Below are 21,243 nucleotides of genomic sequence, written 5' to 3'. Positions count from 1 at the left end.
AGTAAATGGTGGCATACCACGTTTCTGTTGTAGTAGACAGTGGCATACCACGTTTCTGCTGTAGTAGACAGTGGCATACCACGTTTCTGCTGTTGTAGACAGTGGCATACCACGTTTCTGCTGTAGTAGACAGTGGCATACCACGTTTCTGCTGTTGTAGACAGTGGCATACCACATTTCTGCTGTAGTAGACAGTGGCATACCAGGTTTCTGCTGTAGTAGACAGTGGCATACCATGTTTCTGCTGTAGAAGATAGTGGCATGTCTCATTTCACTGCTGTAGTAGATGGTGGAATGCCACTTTCAGCTGTAGTAGATGGTGGCATGTCTCCTTTCACTGTTGTAATAGACAGTGGAATGCCACATTTCTGCTGTAGTAGATGGTAGCATGTCTCATTTCTCTGTTGTAGTAGACAGTGGCACGTTAAGTTTCTACAGTAGTAGATGGTGGCATGCCATGTTTCTGATGTGCACACTGTGTCATGCCACATTTCTGCTGTAGTAAATGTGGCTTATCTCATCTCATTGTTGTAATAGACAGTGGCATGTTTCAATTCTTATCATATCTCCCCTTCCTGTTGGATTATACAGTGGCATACTTGTGTTTCTGTGGTAGTAGATGGTGCCATGCCACATTTGTTGCATTAGACTGGTGCATTTATCATCTCTCTGTTGCAATGAAAAAGTGGCATGCCTTATCTCTGTTGTTTTAGACAGTGGCATGCCTTATCTCTGTTGTTTTAGACAGTGGCATGCCTCATCTCCCTGGTGTAGTAGACAGTGGCATGCCTTGTCTCTTTTTCAGTAGACCGTGGCATTATTTCTACTCTTCTGTTGTAGACATTGCTATACCTCCTCTAAATTGTAATAAACAGTGGCATATCTTGTCTCTGTTGTAATAGACAGTGGCATATCTTGTCTCTGTTGTGATAGACAGTGGCATACCTTGTCTATTGTAATAGATAGTGGCAACCTTGCCTGTTGTAGTAGATAGTGGCAACCTTGCCTGTTGTAATAGACAGTGACATATCTTGTTTCTCTGTTGTAGTAAACAGTAGCATACTCCATCTCCATTGTAATAGAGAGTGGAATGCCTTGTCTCTGTTGTAATAGACAGTGGCATACCTTATCTCTGTTGTAATAGACAGTGGCATTTCACTTTTTAGATAGTTCCAATGCAGGGTTGAGCTTGCTCTGTGTTGTAAGTCCTGAAACCTTTTGTTTTTAGTATGGTGACATAGCTTTAACATGCTGCTCTGTAACTAACAACTGATCATAACTCTATCATTGCATTTACTGTTGTGTAAATGTCAGATGCTTTACTTTTTCTTATACCAATACATAATGCTAAAGTTATAGGTGAAAGCCACCTGATTAGTAGCAACATCTTTATTTATAATCAATATGTTGTATTATTGCTTAATATTAGATTACATTTGTATCTGTTTACAAATATTTATTTACATATATACACATTTTTTTATTTTTAAAATTTGAATATTATTCAAAGTTATTTTGTTGTTTTTCATATTGCAAATGATTTTAAAGTGGTTTTATACCATATAATAGCCTATGTTTTATTTAATTTAATTTTTTTGACCGTACATTTCATTGATATCATCGCATTACATGTCATATTTCCTATCCTTTCTGCTTTGAGTTTTTGTTTTCATTTAACATTTAACTTACAAGGAAGTACATAGGTTAAGAACCATCTCTTATAGTTAATTACCAAGGTTAAGAACCATCTCTTATAGTTAATTACCAAGGTTAAGAACCATCTCTTATAGTTAATTACCAAGGTTAAGAACCATCTCTTATAGTTAATTACCAAGGTTAAGAACCATCTCTTATAGTTAATTACCAAGGTTAAGAACCATCTCTTATAGTTAATTAACAAGGTTAAGAACATCTCTTATTAATTACTGAAAATTACTGAAAGGAATTATCAAGTCAAGAAATATTATTTTTACAATATTGATAAAGTTAAGAACCATTATTTATAGAAATGACCAAGGTTAATACTAACAACAATAGGAATAGCCAAGTTAAGGACCACCATATCTAAGAATTACTGGACTGCACTAGAGATAGGAACCATGTTAAGGACCACCATATCTAAGAATTACTGGACTGCACTAGAGATAGGAACCAAGTTAAGGACCACCATATCTAAAAATTATTTGACTGCACTAGAGATAGGAACCATGTTAAGGACCACCATATCTAAAAATTACTGGACTGCACTAGAGATAGGAACCAAGTTAAGGACCACCATATCTAAGAATTACTGGACTGCACTAGAGATAGGAACCAAGTTAAGGACCACCATATCTAAGAATTACTGGAAGCACTAGTGTTAGAAACCAATTTAAGGACCACCATATTCCAGAATTATTTGACTGCACTAGAGATAGGAACCAATTTAAGGACCACCATATCTAAGAATTACTAGACTGCACTAGAGATAGGAACCAAGTTAAGGACCACCATATCTAAGAATTACTAGACTGCACTAGAGATAGGAACCATCCACCATATCTAATTCCTTAGAGATTTATTCCTTTTTTTTTTTCCAAAAAAAAAAAAAATTTCACATGATAGTAGGGATTCAAACTAGAATATATATAACAATGTCAGGGAGGGTAGGACTGATTACAATAAATATATCAAAGTGATAAATAGTAGTTATTAGAGTAGATCTGAGGTATGACTTAAAACACCTAGACATCTGTGTTGGCTTCTACTATGTGCATGTTCTTAGTTTGAACCTTCCCTGGGAGAGGACTCGATTTATACTTTTCATATCTAATATTTTACAGATTTTCGTTTCTTTGCCTTCTTTCCCAAACCCTTCTTTATGTAGACTTCATGTTAGACATGAGGTCACTTCCTGTCAAATTTGAACCCTGAAGCTGATGTTTCTGTACATCAATTTTGAACCAGTCATTTGAAAACTTTAAAACTTATCCTCATGATTTTGTATGTCTGTAAAATTTTGAAATTATTGTATAAAAAAAGTGACCATTGTACAGAAACATCAGCATCTTTGGCATGGTTCATTGCCTTTCATATCATCTTCATCATCACGAACCAAGGATTCTGCACTGCAGAGGTTGTGAGTGGTCGTTGTTAATAGTTGCAATTGTTTCCACGGTTACAGTGTTATTTGATAAATCTCCAGAATGGAACAGCGGGATTAAGGGGCGTCTAATTTTACAAGATGATGATGTGTCAACGAAGATAGAAGGAGAATATAAACGCCTCAATTCGTGTTGTCATTACAAGGTATGTACTCACCAGTCAGGAAATCGTTGTTCTTCCTGATTTCAGATGTTTGGAGCATTTGAGAGTGATTGACAGGTCAAGGTCAGATTACGTACCACTGTGGGAATATAGGATCACTCTTTATTCATTAGACATTTTATTGCTTTTTAAATTGATGAATTTTTAATTGACATTTGAAAAACCCAAACTAAGATGAAGTGCAGTACTATTTGCCCCAAAGGTCAAAGAGCAGGATTACTGATGCTTAGTAGTCCAGTTCTCAACCTCCAACTTCAGATAGCCCGCGTTCTTAATTAAAGTGCTTATAATAGAATAGCAGGCCTGAGGATCAAGGGTCAAGGTCATAACTGTTGTTGATATGGCTTATGATAAATGATTATGGAAAAGAAAATTACCTTATGTTTGAAGTTGTAGTGGTCAAAGCACTGAAGCCTGGAATAAAAATCTTTAATAAAAATGAAGATTGGAGGGGAAAAGCACCAAATGTTTGCAGAAAGAATTTGATAAAAACCTTCCAATGACATCTAAATTAAGGATACACAATTGTATATAGTAGTATATATAGTGAAAGATACCAGATTTGTTCAGATTACTTAGGAGTCTTCATGAAATATCATTTTTGGAACTGAAAAGGTTTATCGAAATGTCTATCAAATTATGGTTTGATCTTATTATTGACCTTGACCCATATTGAAATACAGGGGGAATAGATTTGGTTTGATCCAAAGGGTCATGTAAAGCATTTAATGAGGATCAGAATCATGAAACATAGTTTGCTGTATGTCTAGCTTTGAAGACAATTTGTCCCAACATGTTATATTGTACGTGTTCAAAGTCACTAAGATTAAATACTTTCAAATTAAAAAAAAAAACAACCTACTTCTTATGAGAACCATAAGGTGTAGAGACAATTAGTTAAAAGTTTCTAGAGCATCATTTAATTGAAAAAAATGAAAACATCTATTTAATTGTATCAGTCATGGAACATTTAGAAGTATAAAGTGTGCAACATTGAATGTATTTTATATGATATTCAATGACCTTGCAACATAGTAGAACATAGTAGAAGTGGTCTGGGATAAAGATTTAACCATGTCATTCCATTTTCAAAACAGGATTTTCATGTATGTTCCTTCAGTAAATATCATGCAAATATGTGAATGTTGTTCATGCAAAATGTTAATTTTCATTGTGCAGTGTGTGTGGAGTATTTTATATGTATATCAATAAAGATTGGCATGGTTTAAACATTGAAGTGTCAAATAATGAGTTGTCTCCCTTTGACAGGTACCTGATGGTGCATTCATGACATTGGTGCCAAAACAGCCTCAGTCCTACTATAACCTCTCCATGAACTCAAACGATAAATCTGGGTCCAAGCTGTACAGTGGTAAGTATCTCTGGGAGTCAAAACCAATTCAAACTTGAGACTTCTAGTTCCTGTGAGAACATCACTGGATATCATAATCCATCTTTAGCAACAAAATATTGTGCATTAGTTTATGTAGTGTTGTAGATTTCCCACTCAGAGGCGTAAAAGATTTTTGAATTTGTGTAACTGCTGAGATTGAACAATTTCTGATCAGTTTTTCTGTTTTGCCAGATTTCATTTACTCCAGGAGTCCATCCCTAAACCGAACTCCACAAGGTTTCCACGCAGACACAGACGGGAGTGGATACAAGTATTACCACCTCGTCAAACAACACGATGCCGAGACCCTAAAAGAGGGAGATCGCGGCAGTAAGATGGTGTCTGAAATCTATCTCACCAGACTTCTTGCCACCAAGGTAAGTTGTTTAGATTTTGACCATGGCTAAAGTGACTGTCTGTCCAGATGTCAGTTGGTTGCTCTTTTGTTACTCTTTTTACATTGATAGCTGTCTGATTTTGATGCCCCACTTATCTTATTGGTTTGGGGAGGAAACATAATACTACCCCTGTTCTTTATCTTTCAGAATATCTTTACAGATCTGGTTCAAATTTTCATAATTAATTTGTTGACTATTTACAGGGTACCCTTCAACAGTTTGTTGACGACTTGTTTGAGAGGATATTCAGCACTAACCACAGGTGTACAGCCCTTCCCCTTGCCATTAAGTACATGTTTGACTTCCTAGACGACCAAGCCCTACAACATGGTATACAGGACATCGAGGTTGTACACACATGGAAATCCAATAGGTAAGTGATGATCATATTTTATAATTGAAAACCTGTGAACATGACATGATGTTTAAAGTAATATGTCTGATAGCCCATAGAATATATCATAACAAATGATAGTAACTGGAATGACACCTGATGATAGTTTCATGTAGCATTTGGCTCAAATGAACTCATGTTACACCAGTTGATGGAAATTGACTCATGTTACACCAATGGGTGGAAATTGACTCGTGTTGCACCAATTGGTGAAAATTGACTTGTGTTACACCACTTGATGGAGAGTGACTCGTGTTACACCACTTTGTTAAAATTGACTCATATGACATGTTTTGGTTGATATTGACTTCTATAAAGCCTTTGAAGGAGCTGAAGATTTGTATGTTTTTCCATTTCAGTCTTCCACTAAGGTTCTGGGTTAATGTGATAAAGAACCCCAACTTTGTGTTTGACATCTACAAGTCACCCATTGTGGATTCGTGTCTGTCTGTGGTGGCCCAGACATTTATGGATAGCTGCTCCATGTCAGAGCACCGTCTGGGTAAGGACTCCCCGTCCAGCAAGCTCCTCTATGCCAAGGACATCCCAAAGTATAAGAAGTGGGTAGAACGATACTACCAGGACATCAAGATGATGCCCGCCATCAGTGACCAGGATATGACCGCCATGATGACCGATGAATCCAGGGTTAGTGTCTGTGTATATATCTAGCCAAGGTCATGTTAAGGTCATTCACAAGAGAAGACTGTAAAATAAGTAATGAACATAAGAACCATGTCACAGCCAGGTCCAGGACCATGACGGTGATATAAACAGTTGGATTAGGATTGGTGGAGACATCATACAAATCCTGTTATAGTTTTATCAATAGAAATTTAATACACCTCAGTCATTATTGAAGCATGGATCATGTTATTTTGGTCCTGCCTTGAGGTGTACAGGTCATAAACATATTTGTACGAAGGTCATTTGGATATAAGAGTATGATAATGTAATTTGCTGCATCAATGTTTAAAATGGGAAAGGAAATGTAAATATCTGTGAAAATATATATAGTGAGTAAATAAAATGAAAATTAATTCCTCGTGAAGAAATAAATATGATAAAATAACAAAAATGCAAGACTATCAAGAATGCCTCTCTTGGCTTCTCAGACTTCTTCAGACCTGAAATAGATTTCGTCTTAGCATGTATTTATTCGTATTTAATACTTTTAATTCTAGTGTCATCAGGATGAGTTTAATACCAGCGCAGCCCTTCTGGAACTATATAAATATGTACAGAAATACAATGAAGAGGTAAGGTTGACGCCAACAGTATTTCACAAAACTCTGCATCATTCCATTGCGATGAATAGGAATTACATATGTGTTTTGAGACTTAATTCAGCATTTTGTCACATGTTTATGTGGGGTTTTTTTTCTTTTCTTTTTGGTGACATCATTGATCACTGATTTAGCTTTTCTCAAGTTTTAGTTTGAAAAGAGAAGTAATTGAAAAATCAATATTTTGATGAAAATTCAGTATACTTTAAATGTTTTTTAATATGAATACCTTAAAATAACAAAATGTGCAAAAAATCTGTCATGTGTTTCAAATCTTCCATTTGATTCCTGTAAATTAAAAAATTGATAATGAAATCTGAAGTGTGTTTCAAATCATCAATTTAAAAAATTAAAAATAAAATGTGGAACTGTAACAAACACAAGTGTTGCTGACTAACTGATAAGTATATTTGCTGTTGCATGATGTGTTACAGGACCAACACATTATTTAATTTGATTAATTAATATATGTATAGAATATGTTGTATGTGATGCCATCCTGTCAACTGTATACATGTGATTCTGTTTACAGTTGTGGCAGGCTCTTGAAGAAGATGAATTTGCCAAAAAGAACCGCCTGACTTACAAACTTGAGCAGGTTCGAATGACAATGGAGGCAGAAGTTTACTGCTGATACACATATCACACTCACAAAGGAGCTTTAATTTCATCATTTGTTACTATGCATACTTGGCTTTAATGCAAACATTGGTTGGATGGAGATCTGACTCTTGTGTTTCGTTTGTTTTGAAGTGCTTCTACTGCTGATGGTATATACCTCGTCAGGTCAATTTTTCAATTTCTTCTGTCATTGCACGGTAAGTGCTGTGACATAGTATATGTTTTGTACTCCTCATCATTACTTGAGTAAAAGTGAGTGCCATGTAACCAGAAGGCCTGTTCCAAATGTAAAAGTCAGTGTCATCTGCCTAGGAAAGAGTGAGGATCACGCACACACAATAAAGTTCTCAATTCACCATCGTCTGCCACCTGTACTCGACGAATCTCTGTGCACTGTCCATATGTAGGCCTCAGGTGTCTGGCCAGCTGATTTCCAATCCACTGTAGATTAGCCAATAAAGTGATGCTGTTGTAATATAACTACATCCTGTAGATAGGACTTGCATGCAGAAGGATAAGCAGTTCATAAGTGTTTATATGCTGAAAAAATGAGACTTTCCATCAAACAACAGAGACTGGTTCGTGTTCGACTGGTTCACATAACATTTATAGAACGGACAAGTTCATAGATCAGTGTATCTTGTTCACCTTACTGTGAGACTCCTGAAAAGTGAGTCCAGTTGATTGAACAGCAAGACTATTTCATAGATCAGCACATCTTGTTCAACTAATGGTGAGACTAGTTTGCAGAAGAGTGACTCCAGGTCAAAGACTCAACCCAACAGCACATCCATGTGTTCATTAACATACCTATAGCTCTGGTGCAACTGACCAGAACTGTCTTTGTATGTAATTTTTTATGTGTTAAATGTACAAGCTATTTTTAAGTATGAAACTATTTACTTGTAATGACATGATTCAGCTGATTTCATATTTTCATATCGCACTCCGCTGTAGATTTGGATTTTAGGTCATCCTTCATTCATGAACAGAATTTGATACTCCACATTGCACATTTTTTTTTTTTTTTCCAACTATTTTCGAAAATGAAAAAAAAATCCAAAATTGGTAATACACACAGTAATTTACTTGGATTTTGGACAAATGATTTGATAATTTTCTGAAAGGGTGAAGACCGTTATAGATTTTTTTATGAAAGGTGAAGAAGAATGATCAACATTTATTTTAGAAAATAGAAACCATTTAGCATATTTTTGCCTTCATCTTTTGTATCAATAAATAGTACACATGCTCATGTACATAACAATATTGCATATATTATTAGGTCTATAAGCTAATTCAATAGATATAGTTTTCTTTGTGCCAAAAGAATCATTATTCATTCAACCGACAGTCAATACCATTCACATACAAAAGTAATCTGTACTTGCCATAGATTAATTTTCTATGCAGATGTATCAATCAGCGTTCATGTTGTCTATTGGTGGTCTTAGATAGCTCAGTCTGGCCTAGATTTTCAATTACAAGATTCATGTAGCCATGTTATCATGTGGCAGTCAAACTGATGAACCCCATACATTACCTCCCATAAATATTGTTTACCAACACACTACAGCTCCTATAAATATTGTTTACCAACACACTACAGCTCCTATAAATATTGTTTACCAACATACTACAGCTCCTATAAATATTGTTTACCAACACACTACAGCTCCTATAAATATTGTTTAGCAACACACTACAGCTCCTATAAATATTGTTTACCAACACACTACAGCTCCAGTTACCCTGGATACCACACAGCAGATAGAGAATTACTGACAAATACATACTCACTGCTCCCTAGATACCTCAAGAGACATAAATAAAATTGATAAATACCCAGTTACAAAACCTTGATACCCCCTTGACATAAAAAGGTTGATAAATGCCCAGTTATTGAACCCTTGATACCCCACCAGACATATAAAGGTTGATATATACATTGTTCATAGTTATTGAACCCTAAAGAACCCACCAGACAGAAAAAAGATTGACCAAAACCCAGCTATTGCATCCTAGATAACCCATCACACTACAACAGTGATACCACCCTAGATAACCCATCACACTACAACAGTGATACCATCCTAGATAACCCATCACACTACAACACTGATACCACCCTAGATAACCCATCACACTGCAACAGTGATACCGCCCTAGATAACCCATCACACTACAACAGTGATACCACCCTAGATAACCCATCACATTACAACAGTGATACCACCCTAGATAACCCATCACACTACACTAGTGATACCACCCTAGATAACCCATTACACTACAACAGTGATACCACCCTAGATAACCCATCACATTACAACAGTGATACCACCCTAGATAACCCATCACACTACACTAGTGATACCACCCTAGATAACCCATCACACTACAACAGTGATACCACCCTAGATAACCCATCACACTACAACAGTGATACCACCCTAGAAAACCCATCACAATACAACAGTGATACCACCCTAGATAACCCATCACACTGCAACAGTGATACCATCCTAGATAACCTATCACACTGCAACAATGATACCACCCTAGATAACCCATCACACTACAACAGTGATACCACCCTAGATAACCCATCACACTACAACAGTGATACCACCCTAGATAACCCATCACGCTACAACAATGATACCACCTTAGACAACCGATACTCTAGAAAACCCACCAGATTTCATTGTTGCAAATGCCCTGTAGCTCTGTCCTAGATGACCCAACAGACTTTGAAATGTTACTTAGAAAACCCATCAGGTTTCAAAAGTGTTGACTCCAGTAATTAAAGGCCCTTGATTACCCACCACATCTTAGAGATAGTCACCACTTGTTTTATATTTCTTTGAGAGTTAATTTAACTTAAAGTATGTGATTCTGACTTGAAATGAAATGTTATTTGTGGTATTAATCATTACAAAAATCCAACTAACATATACATATAATATATATGGTTTTGTTTTTACAACAAATATAATTACGCTCATATATTTACCTTTAAGATTTTAAATGTAACAATGTGCAAGGTTGTGCTAGTCAAGTTTCTCCTATTTTATGTAGTTGTATCATATCTTGTAATTTGTGATGTTTCCTAGCCCACTTTTATATATGTCACAGTGGAACCTTGTAAGTCTGAAGATTTTCTGTTTACAAATCATCAATTAGCAGTTGTCAATATCTCTTTAAAAATAAATCATATTATGAGTTACAAGGTTTTACTTAATGGTCATTTGTTAGGTGTAATCACTGGTGTAAAATTAGAAACATTTTGTTTTATATGCGATTTTAAATTCTTCAGATAAACTTCCATGATAGGGTGAGAGCTTCCATGTTATCTCTGTTACTAATGCTGTGTCACAGTTACCTCCCTTGTGGTTGCTATGTCACAGTTACCTCCCTTGTGGTTATTTTGTCACAGTTACCTCCCTTGTGGTTGCTATGTCACATTTACCTCCCTTGTGGTTGCTATGTCATAGTTACCTTCCAGAATGTTCCTATATGACAGTTTTAAGGAACACACTATGGCATGCAGTTGCTTAAGTGGATAATTTAGATCTGTTCGGGATGGAAACAAATTTTTGCCAAACATTTTAACTTTGAAATATTCATGATGATGTAATTGGAATGAATAGGAATTTGTGTTGCCATTGGTTATTGTACTTATAAACTATCTTAAAAATTAAATTAGTTTTCTATCTATACCTGTTAATGTTAATATGATCAGCAAACATTGAAATGATTAAGATTATTTTTGTTGTCACTGGGTTCAGATGTATACATATGAGGAGATGTAATCAATGTAGCTGTCAATATTGTTATAGTAGAACCTTAGTGTTAGTGGCACTCATCTTTCATTGTCCTGGGTCAGACAGAATGAACCTCCTCAATAGAAATTTACTCTGAAGCTTTCATTTAAGTGATGGATACAAAACTCAATTTCTGTAAATTGAATTTACTATAAATGTAATTTGATCTAAAAGTATTGGACTGGAAAACAATGTATAGAATTGCCCTGATCATTTTGCTTACCGAGTGTTGTTTTTGTATTGACCGAGTAAGTTACATGTTTCAAAAAGTTCCTGTTTTTATATTGTATTGATTGTCATTTTACTATTTCCTGGTTTAATTTTTTTTCGTGTCCTGGGTATTAGACACAGATAAAAATCGTGAAAATTAACAGATTAATCCCATTATAATTTGTTGTCTTATTTGTTTATTTTGAAATTATGTACATTGTTTATCATTAAAAAAAACTGAACAAAATCCATTGATGAAATTTTTGTGATAACAATGTAAATATATTTGTGTTTTATTTTTGAGTTTCTCTGTGTGACATTAGCTATGCAGGATTGTCTACTAGTCCCCAGGTGTTTTACATCAGTGTAGTCTGCAGAAATTCTTACAGTTTATAAACACATGAAATTTATAGTACCCTATAGCCAATGTAAATTGTGTAAATATTAGTGTAAAAACCTATCATTGAATTGTAAAACAAAACCAAAGACGAATGTATGAGATAGAGATTGTTGTTACTGTTTAGCTGATGTACATGTGTATAACATATAGTGGTGTGAAAGTTATCATACTTTGGTTACAATCAATTTCCTTTCACTGTGAAGCTAAAACTGATAACACTTAATAATAGACATTAACTGTACCTTGATTTTAGATTTATGTACCCAGCCATATTCTCCATCATGGTGCTTTTCTTTTGTTTTGTTTTTTATTTTTGTTCTAGTTTGATTTGATTAGATAGTACAGGATTGACTCTGTCCAGACTGGTTTTGCCTAGATTTTAGAACATATAAGCGGCTTTAGATTTCAGAGAGCTTGTAATTAATGGTATGCTAGATATGTTGGGTTCAACAGATTTCTGAAGTCCTTTCTGAAAATGATGTGGCGTTTGGTTGGTTTTGTTTTTTTTTCTGTCCTGATAGAGGTAACTCTCAAGATTAAATCATCTATGTTGGCTATGCAACTATTTCATTTACATGCCATTGATATTTAAATACAAATTTTTCATTTGTATAAATGTATTTATATATACATATATCTATATATATATATGTGGAAGTTCAGTCCTAACCTGGACCACTGAGAGAATAGTGTGAGAGAACGACCACTGTGGTATCACACGCCATGTTTAGTATAAGTGTAAGGGGAGATAAATCTTCTAGTGTGGCACACAATGAACTGAGAGAGTAAGAGATATAGAATGTAATGGTTATGTATGCATGAGATTTTATACAATTTTTGATACAGTGATTTAGATGTGCATCTTCTTAAAGCTAAGAAAAAATATTTAAAAAAAATAGAATAAAACATTACTGCAAGTGAAATCAGTCTTTATTGTTTGTTTTTTGTTTAAATGATGAGCTTTGTCAACTGTGATCAGTATTATGATTTTGTCATTCTCTGAATTCAACAAGTCTATGGCTGATGAGTCTGGCAGGAAGGGTTGCATTTCATTATCTCCATTTTTAGGTCACCTGAGCCAAAGGCTCATGGTGACCTATTGCCATCATGATTTGTCTGTCGTCGCCCGTCATGTGTTGTTAACTTTTCACATTTTCAACTTTTCTCAAGAACCACTGGATGGATTTCAACCAAGCTTGGCACAAAGTATCCCTATAGTAAGATGCATCAAGTTTGCGAAAGAAAATGGTGTGGCTCCAATAGGGGCTACAGGAGGGGGCAAAAATTAGGTAAATCTTTAAAAAAAACTTCTTCTTATGAACCAAGGATCAGAATTTCCTAAAATTCAAAATTCATGATTCTAGAGCAAGGTTTACAAAGTTTGTGAATTAGAAAAAAACTGGGTCATAAACAGGCCCTCCAGGGGCTTTTAAAAGGGGTCAAAATTCAAAGTTGACGGATCAACCAAATTTAGTATATAGGGTCCCCTAGTGAAGAACATGTGACTTTGAGTTGAAAAAAGTGTCTGAGGGGTTCTGGGGCCTCATGGCTGGCAAAAAGGGGTCAGTTATATTTTTTTTTTGAAAATGGGTTCTAATGGCTTTGACCATGTTTTTGGGTTACAACCACACTAAACACAAAGCATCTGTGTAATAAGACACATTTAGTTTGTGGGGAAAAAAGTAATGGCTGCACAAGGACCCCAGGTGGGGGTAAAAAAGGAGTAAAATTAGGTAAAGTTAGCTTCTTAAAGTTTACAATAGATAAAGGTGTGGCCTCAATCGGGGCATATTTAAGGGGCAGAAAGGAGTAGAATTTGTTAAATCTTAGCAAATCTTGTTGTCTTGAACCAAAAGTGTAACTTCATATAGATGATCTTTAGGGAAAGGACTGCAAAGTTTGTAAGAATAAAAATAACTGGTCCAAAATTACCCCTTCTGATATTTGTTACATATTAATCTTTGATAAAGACATGTTGTGTGTTTATGACAACCATATAGATGAGAAAAAATGTGTAGCCAGATCTTTCATCAAACCCGGATCTTATTACTCGCTGAACCTTCTATGTTCTGAACTACATGTATAATATGGTTCAATACCTGTGGTAACACTACATTTCTCAGCCTTGATACATATATATTCCTGTCTCAGAAATACCACAAGATTTTTTCACATTGTTTTATGTGAGATTTTTTAGTTGGATGCCTTATTGTATTAGGCAAGGAAAAGATTGTGGATAGACTTGAAATTGATCTGATTTTTTGTATACTTTAGCTATACATGTATCTACTAAACTATTTCAACTTGTAAATGAAAACATGATTTGCTTTATATAAATGTGCAACCCTGGCCTCTGTTTGGCTAAGACATTTTGGACTTCCTCTCAAGAACCACTGGGTAGATCATGTTCAATCTTGGTACAGATGTTTTACACACGGTCCTGCACAAGTGTTGTTACATTTTTGCAACATTTTAAAATCCCCAGATTATTGACATATATTGCTGAGGTGACGGTTAAGGCCCCTTGGGCCTCTTGTTTAAAGATATATAATTTGTAAATTTACAGTGTGAGAAATTAGATTTTTCTGATTGAGTTTTTATTAATAACCTCTTTACATGTGTTATGTTACAGGCAGGTGTTCCTCGTGTGGCCTACCGTGGAGTAAACAGCTTTATTTACAGTGGACAGAGAATATACCTAGCTCCCACTGCAGACTGGTCTCAGTATGACCTCACCTGGACGTGACCTTGACCTTTTCATATAGGTGGTTTGGGATCATATTAACTGTCCTTGTTAGATCTGAGAAGGATGGAAATCAAGACCTGTTTGAGTCATCACTTCTCTGTGTATAGAGATATATACAGGTCCTCCTGACAGTGTGACAAACAGTCAGCATTGTTTTAGTGATCAAGCTGTCAGGGAGTATATAACACTTCATCATTATCAACAAGGGCAACATTTTTAAGTCTAACCTTTAGTAGGTGACTTGACCAAGAAAACAAGCATAACACTCAGTTTATTGACAATGGTCATGGATTTGATCAGACATAAGATAAATGACAGTATTTTTGTCAAGGGATATTGCTATCACAATGAAAAAAACTTTGGATGCCAGTGTTATTTACAATGATAATGGACTTGACTTGACATCAGAAACAAAATTATTGTCAATATTTCTGTCAAAGATAAAAGATTTTACTGGGGAAATCAAATTTACATCACTAATACTAATTATAAATGACTTCCACAAAGGGAACCATTTCACATTTGATACTGTAGACAATAAGTCATTACCTGCTAATAAGACCACAATTCTATTGTTGTTTATCAAAAGAACTAGAAACTAAAATGATTTGCTACTTTGGCCAGGGCAAGTTAAAGTAAATAATTTGTTTAGTTAGATGATGCCTTGACAACGGAGATCAATCTTGAATGACTACTATTGTTATGTAATTAGATATCAGGGGAGATAATCTATTCCCCAAAATCTATACTTCATCATTGTTCAATATCATAAGAAATTACTTACAGTGAAAGTTGAAATTTGTTTAGTTTTGATGATGATGGCTTTTAAAATGGCGATCAATCAGGAGTTACTACATTTTGTTGTGGTCAGATCTTAGTATCAAGGGGAGATCATTCTTCCACCAGAAAATATTCCACCATTATAAAATATCAAGGGGAGATAATGGCTTAATATTTAGATATATCATACATGAATAAATTTAACAATAATTTGATTGTAAATTGTAGGATTTTTTATTATTAGCTCCAAATATGTATCTTGAGAACATCAGGTAATAATTGAGCTGTTGTCATCGTGTAGTTATCTCCCCTTGCGAAATAATCTCTGCATGAATATTGGCAAATGTTGTAGATAAGTAAGTGTTGGTTACTTCCCCTGACAACTCAGTGGATTATCTCCCCTTGATGGAAGTTAGTATACTATCATGCAATGATTATACCACCGACTATCAATTTGTATATTATGATATAAGGCAATGATACTTGTTAAGAATGCAATGCAGGCATTCCTGTCAAAGGGTCAAAACTGGAAATTTCAAATTTTAAAGTCTTTCACAAACTGGAAATGGTCACTTATGTTATTTAAATTCATATTACAACGGTTAAAAATCATTTAAGGAAAAAACAATAGATTCTTATTTTCTAAAAATCTCCATTTTAAGACTAAAATTTCACACTGAAGATTGTCTACATAAAATGTGACAAAAGTAAATGGGAGACTCCAGTCCAAAATAGTTTGACAGGTATGTGCAGGAAATCTCATTTTATATGTGTTAAAATTTTTATATGTGTTTTGCACAACTGTTATTGTTTGAAGTTTAATGTATTAAGTATTGTTGATGATAATGTTTGTTGTTTATATAATTAATGTATCACAAAAACAGGAAGAAAATTAAAATGTCTTCCAGGTTATTAGGGTGATCTGTAGTACATTGAAGTTTCACTACAACCATATATTTAGACCTTGCTATTGATATATGCCAATACAGGGCTAGAAGGAGCTGTAGATTTAACCCCCGCCATATATCTTAACCCTGCCATCTACCTTCCTTTCAATATATACATACACAGTGCCAGAAGGAGCCATAGATTTTTCCCCTGCCATATATCTATACTTTCCTTTTAAAATATACATACACAGGGCCAAATGGAGCTGTAGATTTAACCTCTGCCATTAACTCACCTTTGCCATCTACACACACCTTCCTTTTGATATATACATACACAGAGCCAGACATCCCCTGCCATATATCTCAACCTTCATTTTAATATATACATACACAGGGCCAGAAGTAGCCGTACATTTATCTCCAGCCATTTATCTCACCCCTGCCATATATCACCCTTCCTTTTAATATATACATACCCAGGGCCAGAAGTAGCCGTAGATTTCTCTCCAGCCATTTATTTCACCCCTGCCATATATCACCCTTCCTTTTAATTTATACATACCCAGGGCCAGAAGTAGCCGTAGATTTCTCTCCAGCCATTTATTTCACCCCTGCCATATATCACCCTTCCTTTTAATTTATACATACCCAGGGCCAGAAGTAGCTAGAGTTGTTTCTCCTATATATTCCTTGTGTATTATAGCATAGTCATCATTCCACTTAACAAATCGGTATTCCTTTATTTACAAAAAATGAAATCCAAAGCTTCAAGAGTTAGATATTATTTTTTCCTGACAGAACACATCAATTCTTTTCCTTTTTTTCTTGTAAATTTTGATATCAAACATTTTTTTTTTTTTAAAAAACTCAGAAATATTTCGCAAAATGAAATTAAACAAAAGAGAGGAGTTGGTAAAACATCTAGTGATAGTTGTCTTGATTAAAACATAACAAAAGGATCTATATTGTACATACTGATTGTCATTATTTATACTTCATTTTTTCAATATGTGACACGAACATTACATTTATTTACCATCTAAGTGTTAAAATTGATTTCTTATTAACTATTAGAAGACCAACATCATTTCTACTTGTGTTCAAAAGTATTTTCCCTCTCTTTGTTCTCCTGAAAATATCTAGTATATGTGTGTATTTGTTTTTAAGTAATTTCAACAATAACAGTGATGTTTAATTCTGTGTTTGGTTTCCTAGTATATGTGTGTATTTGTTTTTAAGTAATTTCAACAAATTTGTGTTTGGTTTCATTTGTGCTTGTTTCCTGATTTTGATGTGACCACCCTAGTATTTTCTGAAATTTTGAAATGTATTTTATAACTGTTTCGGTATAGTCTATTTATGTATACTTGATATTTATTTCATTTTTTGGCGTATTATAAATCATGTGGTAAGAATATTGCTGTACTACATGTGTGTTTATTCAGAATCGTGATGTTTATTTGAAAGAGTAAATGAATGAATGAATGAATGAATGAAATTCATAAAAGTGAATGGAATGATTGATTTGTTGTATGGTGTATGGTTGATTAATTATCTATGCCAAGAATACGATTTAACAAATGTATTGTTTTATACTATTGACCTTATAATAAACAATACACAATTGATGACCACCAATCGTATCATCAATACAAAGTGCTGTTGTAGTTTAGTAATATGTCAATGATGGTACTAGTCCATGGTACATGTACATGAATAAATCTGATCCTGTTTGTCAGGCATGACTGATTACATAAATCAAGAACGGGATGATATTCACATTAAGGGATAAATGGTAGAATCATATCTAGGTCATGGATGAATGGTTTTAAGGCATGTATGAATTTTGTGTATAAAATGTATGTATAGAGCATGCACTGAGAGAAGAAGATAGGAAACATGTATGAAAGTCTATTTCTATTCAGCACTTCATAAATGTGTTTTATGCATAAATGGTGTAACACCTTACGCTACAATGCAATGGTATGTATTCATAATAAGTATAAAAAATTATTGGAGCATGTATAACTGACATAGTTTTGTACTGACGATGGTCAGGGAGAAGGGTATGTATCATCTGTATTAAGAGAACCTGGGTTTATGTGTTAAATTTGTTAGTAATTACTGTGATTTGTGTGAAGAGAGTTATCTCCCTTCAATTGAAATTATTTTTATAATTATAAATAAATACATGTTATCCTATGTACATTGCCATTTTTATCATTGATTAATATTTCAAAATTATGAAAAATCAGATAATGTACATTTTATTCTTGGAACTTTTGTGTATGGTGATGTAATGTCTTTCCTGAGTGAGATGCCATATTACCCTTAATAAGCTTTTCAATAAGAATCACTCTTTCTTCATAGATACATATTGTATATACATCTTATACATTTAATTGGAGTAGGGGAAAAGCATTCATCATTTAATTTTAGAAAAATAGAATTGCCTTAAGGGTATATGTCTTCTTGCTCAAATTGTCTCTATCTAAAAGAGTTCCATGCCAAGAAATCTCGTCACAATGAATTTACGAGGACCATTCATTCAGCATTAGTGTGAAGTACTTACATGCTCCTTGCTCTTTATGCCTGAGACTTGATTTGTGACAGAGAGTACTCTTCATAAGTGATGTTTTCCTTAGCACGGTTTTCTCACTTGAATTTATTTTTAATTTATTTCTAAAAGTTGCATATTAAGATGAGAAATCTGTTTGTAGCCTTTTATCATCAGATATTCAAATTGTCCTTTGTTGATGGTTGTTATCCATCTGAACTTAATTCTTTTTATTGCAGTTTGAGACCGAGTGGCTATTTTTCCTCCATGAGAAATATTTGATGGATCTTTCTCAATTTTCAAATGTAGTTTCCCACTAGTCCTTAATGGTGCAGTGTACAGATTAGAATAATCACAAAATCAGAAAGGCCAACAAATGTTTGATTAATCAGTTGTAGATTATTTTTTTTTCTGAGAAGCTCTGGATTTGTCATTCACATATTGCATATATAATTTCTCCTTTGTCCTGTGTTGTAAGTTATTCACATTGAGACTAATTAGAAAATGATTGATGGACAGCCATCATGGAGTTTGACAATTAGAATTTGTTAGTCCTTTACTTGTGAAACACTGTCCTTGCTGAAAGAAAAGGTCTAAATAGCTGATAAACTTTATACAATGATGGATAAAAAGCTCCCTCTGGGATCTTCTGTTTCCAAATAAATTTTATATCTGTTATCTACCATCCATGACCTTTGGCCTGGATACCATGCAGTGATAGATCTCCAGTAGGTTGTAAAACTGATTTTCAATTAGAAATATCCTGCATTGAATCATATCCTGTTTTCTTGTAACATTAACTTTATATAGATTAAGGAAATTGATTGAAACATTACATTCCCACATTACTAGTGACCAGTTAACAGTGTTAATGGCGACCTATAAAAACATCTATCAACAGAGGTGAGCAATAGAAATCATTTGTGCTTTATCGCAAAAGTCTTCAAAGAAGGTGATGATTCACAAACTGATCTCCCAGAAATAGAGTTACTTGTGTGAAATAGTACTATCAAACAAGTTCTTCAGTTTTCTTTATTTCCATATTCTTTATAATACTCCTTATTTTTAATCTTTTTTACACTCAACGAAGTTGATGTCTCAAGAAGGTGAGCTGACTTTAGACAGTGAGAATCAGTATTGTAAAGGTATGTCTGTGTAAACATGTGTTGCTTTTATAGGAAAGGGTAAGGGAAACAGGATCATTGTTATAATGTCAATAAAATTAACTTTCAATATTTTAATGGTTTGTTTTGTTTGGTTTCTATAGACCTTAGAATTTGACACTTTTACAACATTCAAATACGACTAAACCAGAAATATGAACTATTTCTTTTCACAAAGAGACATGTTAATGTCTTTGCACATTTACAAAGTTGCTACTTTGTTTCTGGTCTTTTATAAGTAACATTAAACTTGTTTTAATCTTTTTAGTTGTAAGTTAATGCTTCACTCGAGGTCTTCTTATCACAAAATATACAAATAACTTAGTAGTATTTAATGTCTGAAACAAATTCATTCAATCCCTAATTTCATATTGACAATAATTTGTTGTTCATCTTTGGAATATTTCCATTGTTGGTGAACTGTGGCACCAGAGTTCATACGTGTAGAGTTGATACTGAAATATTACAACATGTATATACATTAGACAACTTCAGAAATTAATTTGAAATATGACAGTAACCCTGGTAAATATAAGCCACAATATAGTACGGGGCTAGAGAGAACTTCTCTTTAGCTTGATCGGTTGAGCATCAGGCTAGTACACAAGAGGTCCCGGGTTCAAATCCTAGCTGAGGCATTGAAGTAAATAATTACCTCTGTTAAATGTAAAATATATATATATAATGCTCATAAATTTAATTATGTCAAATGATTTGTTAGTCGTCAAGATTAAATTGCAGTCATTTTTCCTGTGATGTCTGCATGCTTATGCATCACACATTCTGAATGTTGTAATTTACAAATTAAAGATACACTATGATGCTATTAGGACAATATTAGGGATTGATCAGAAAGACAATTCAGATATACATCTATGTAAGCAGTATATATAAATAAAAAAATGGTAGCTGTTGTATTACAGTTATTGAATTTGACACCTGTAACAATGAGGATTCTGTGGTTACATTACAATAATGAGAAACATATATACTGGGGTGGAACATCTATCACTGTAGACAGTTTCATTATAACCTCCAAGTCAAGTGATCTGTATTTCAAGTCACATGACTTTTCCAAACATTAACACAATCCAGCTTTTATAACCGAATATTAAAACAAGATGTCTGTACTGCATTATGGGTTGAAATTTGCCATTTGAGCAGTTACCTGGCGCAGAAACGTATATATCACATCGTATATATATGTGTGTGTTATATACGTCTCTGCCTGGCGTAAAATCAACCTAATGGTAACCACAACAGATTTGGGAA

At 34.2% G+C, this 21,243-nt stretch overlaps 1 protein-coding gene across 1 annotated transcript in view; it reads left to right on the top strand.

The window, feature by feature from the left end:
• The window catches only part of LOC132553264 (plexin-A4-like), a 197,963-nt gene extending 185,205 nt beyond the window's left edge, over window positions 1-12,758 (top strand). The window contains exons 28-34 of the mRNA XM_060217496.1: window positions 3,164-3,288; window positions 4,576-4,678; window positions 4,892-5,076; window positions 5,301-5,470; window positions 5,851-6,139; window positions 6,676-6,750; window positions 7,310-12,758. Coding sequence (XP_060073479.1) covers window positions 3,164-3,288; window positions 4,576-4,678; window positions 4,892-5,076; window positions 5,301-5,470; window positions 5,851-6,139; window positions 6,676-6,750; window positions 7,310-7,411 — 1,049 coding nt within the window. The 3' untranslated portion in view covers window positions 7,412-12,758. The remainder of the gene's footprint in view (window positions 1-3,163; window positions 3,289-4,575; window positions 4,679-4,891; window positions 5,077-5,300; window positions 5,471-5,850; window positions 6,140-6,675; window positions 6,751-7,309) is intronic.
• Window positions 12,759-21,243: the final 8,485 nt, after the last annotated feature.

This window comes from Ylistrum balloti, unplaced genomic scaffold, assembly GCF_031769215.1.
Source record: "Ylistrum balloti isolate Yb309-2 unplaced genomic scaffold, AGI_CSIRO_Ybal_v1 Utg370312, whole genome shotgun sequence".
NCBI lineage: Eukaryota > Metazoa > Mollusca > Bivalvia > Pectinida > Pectinidae > Ylistrum > Ylistrum balloti.
This window is presented reverse-complemented; position numbering and strand designations above follow the sequence as displayed.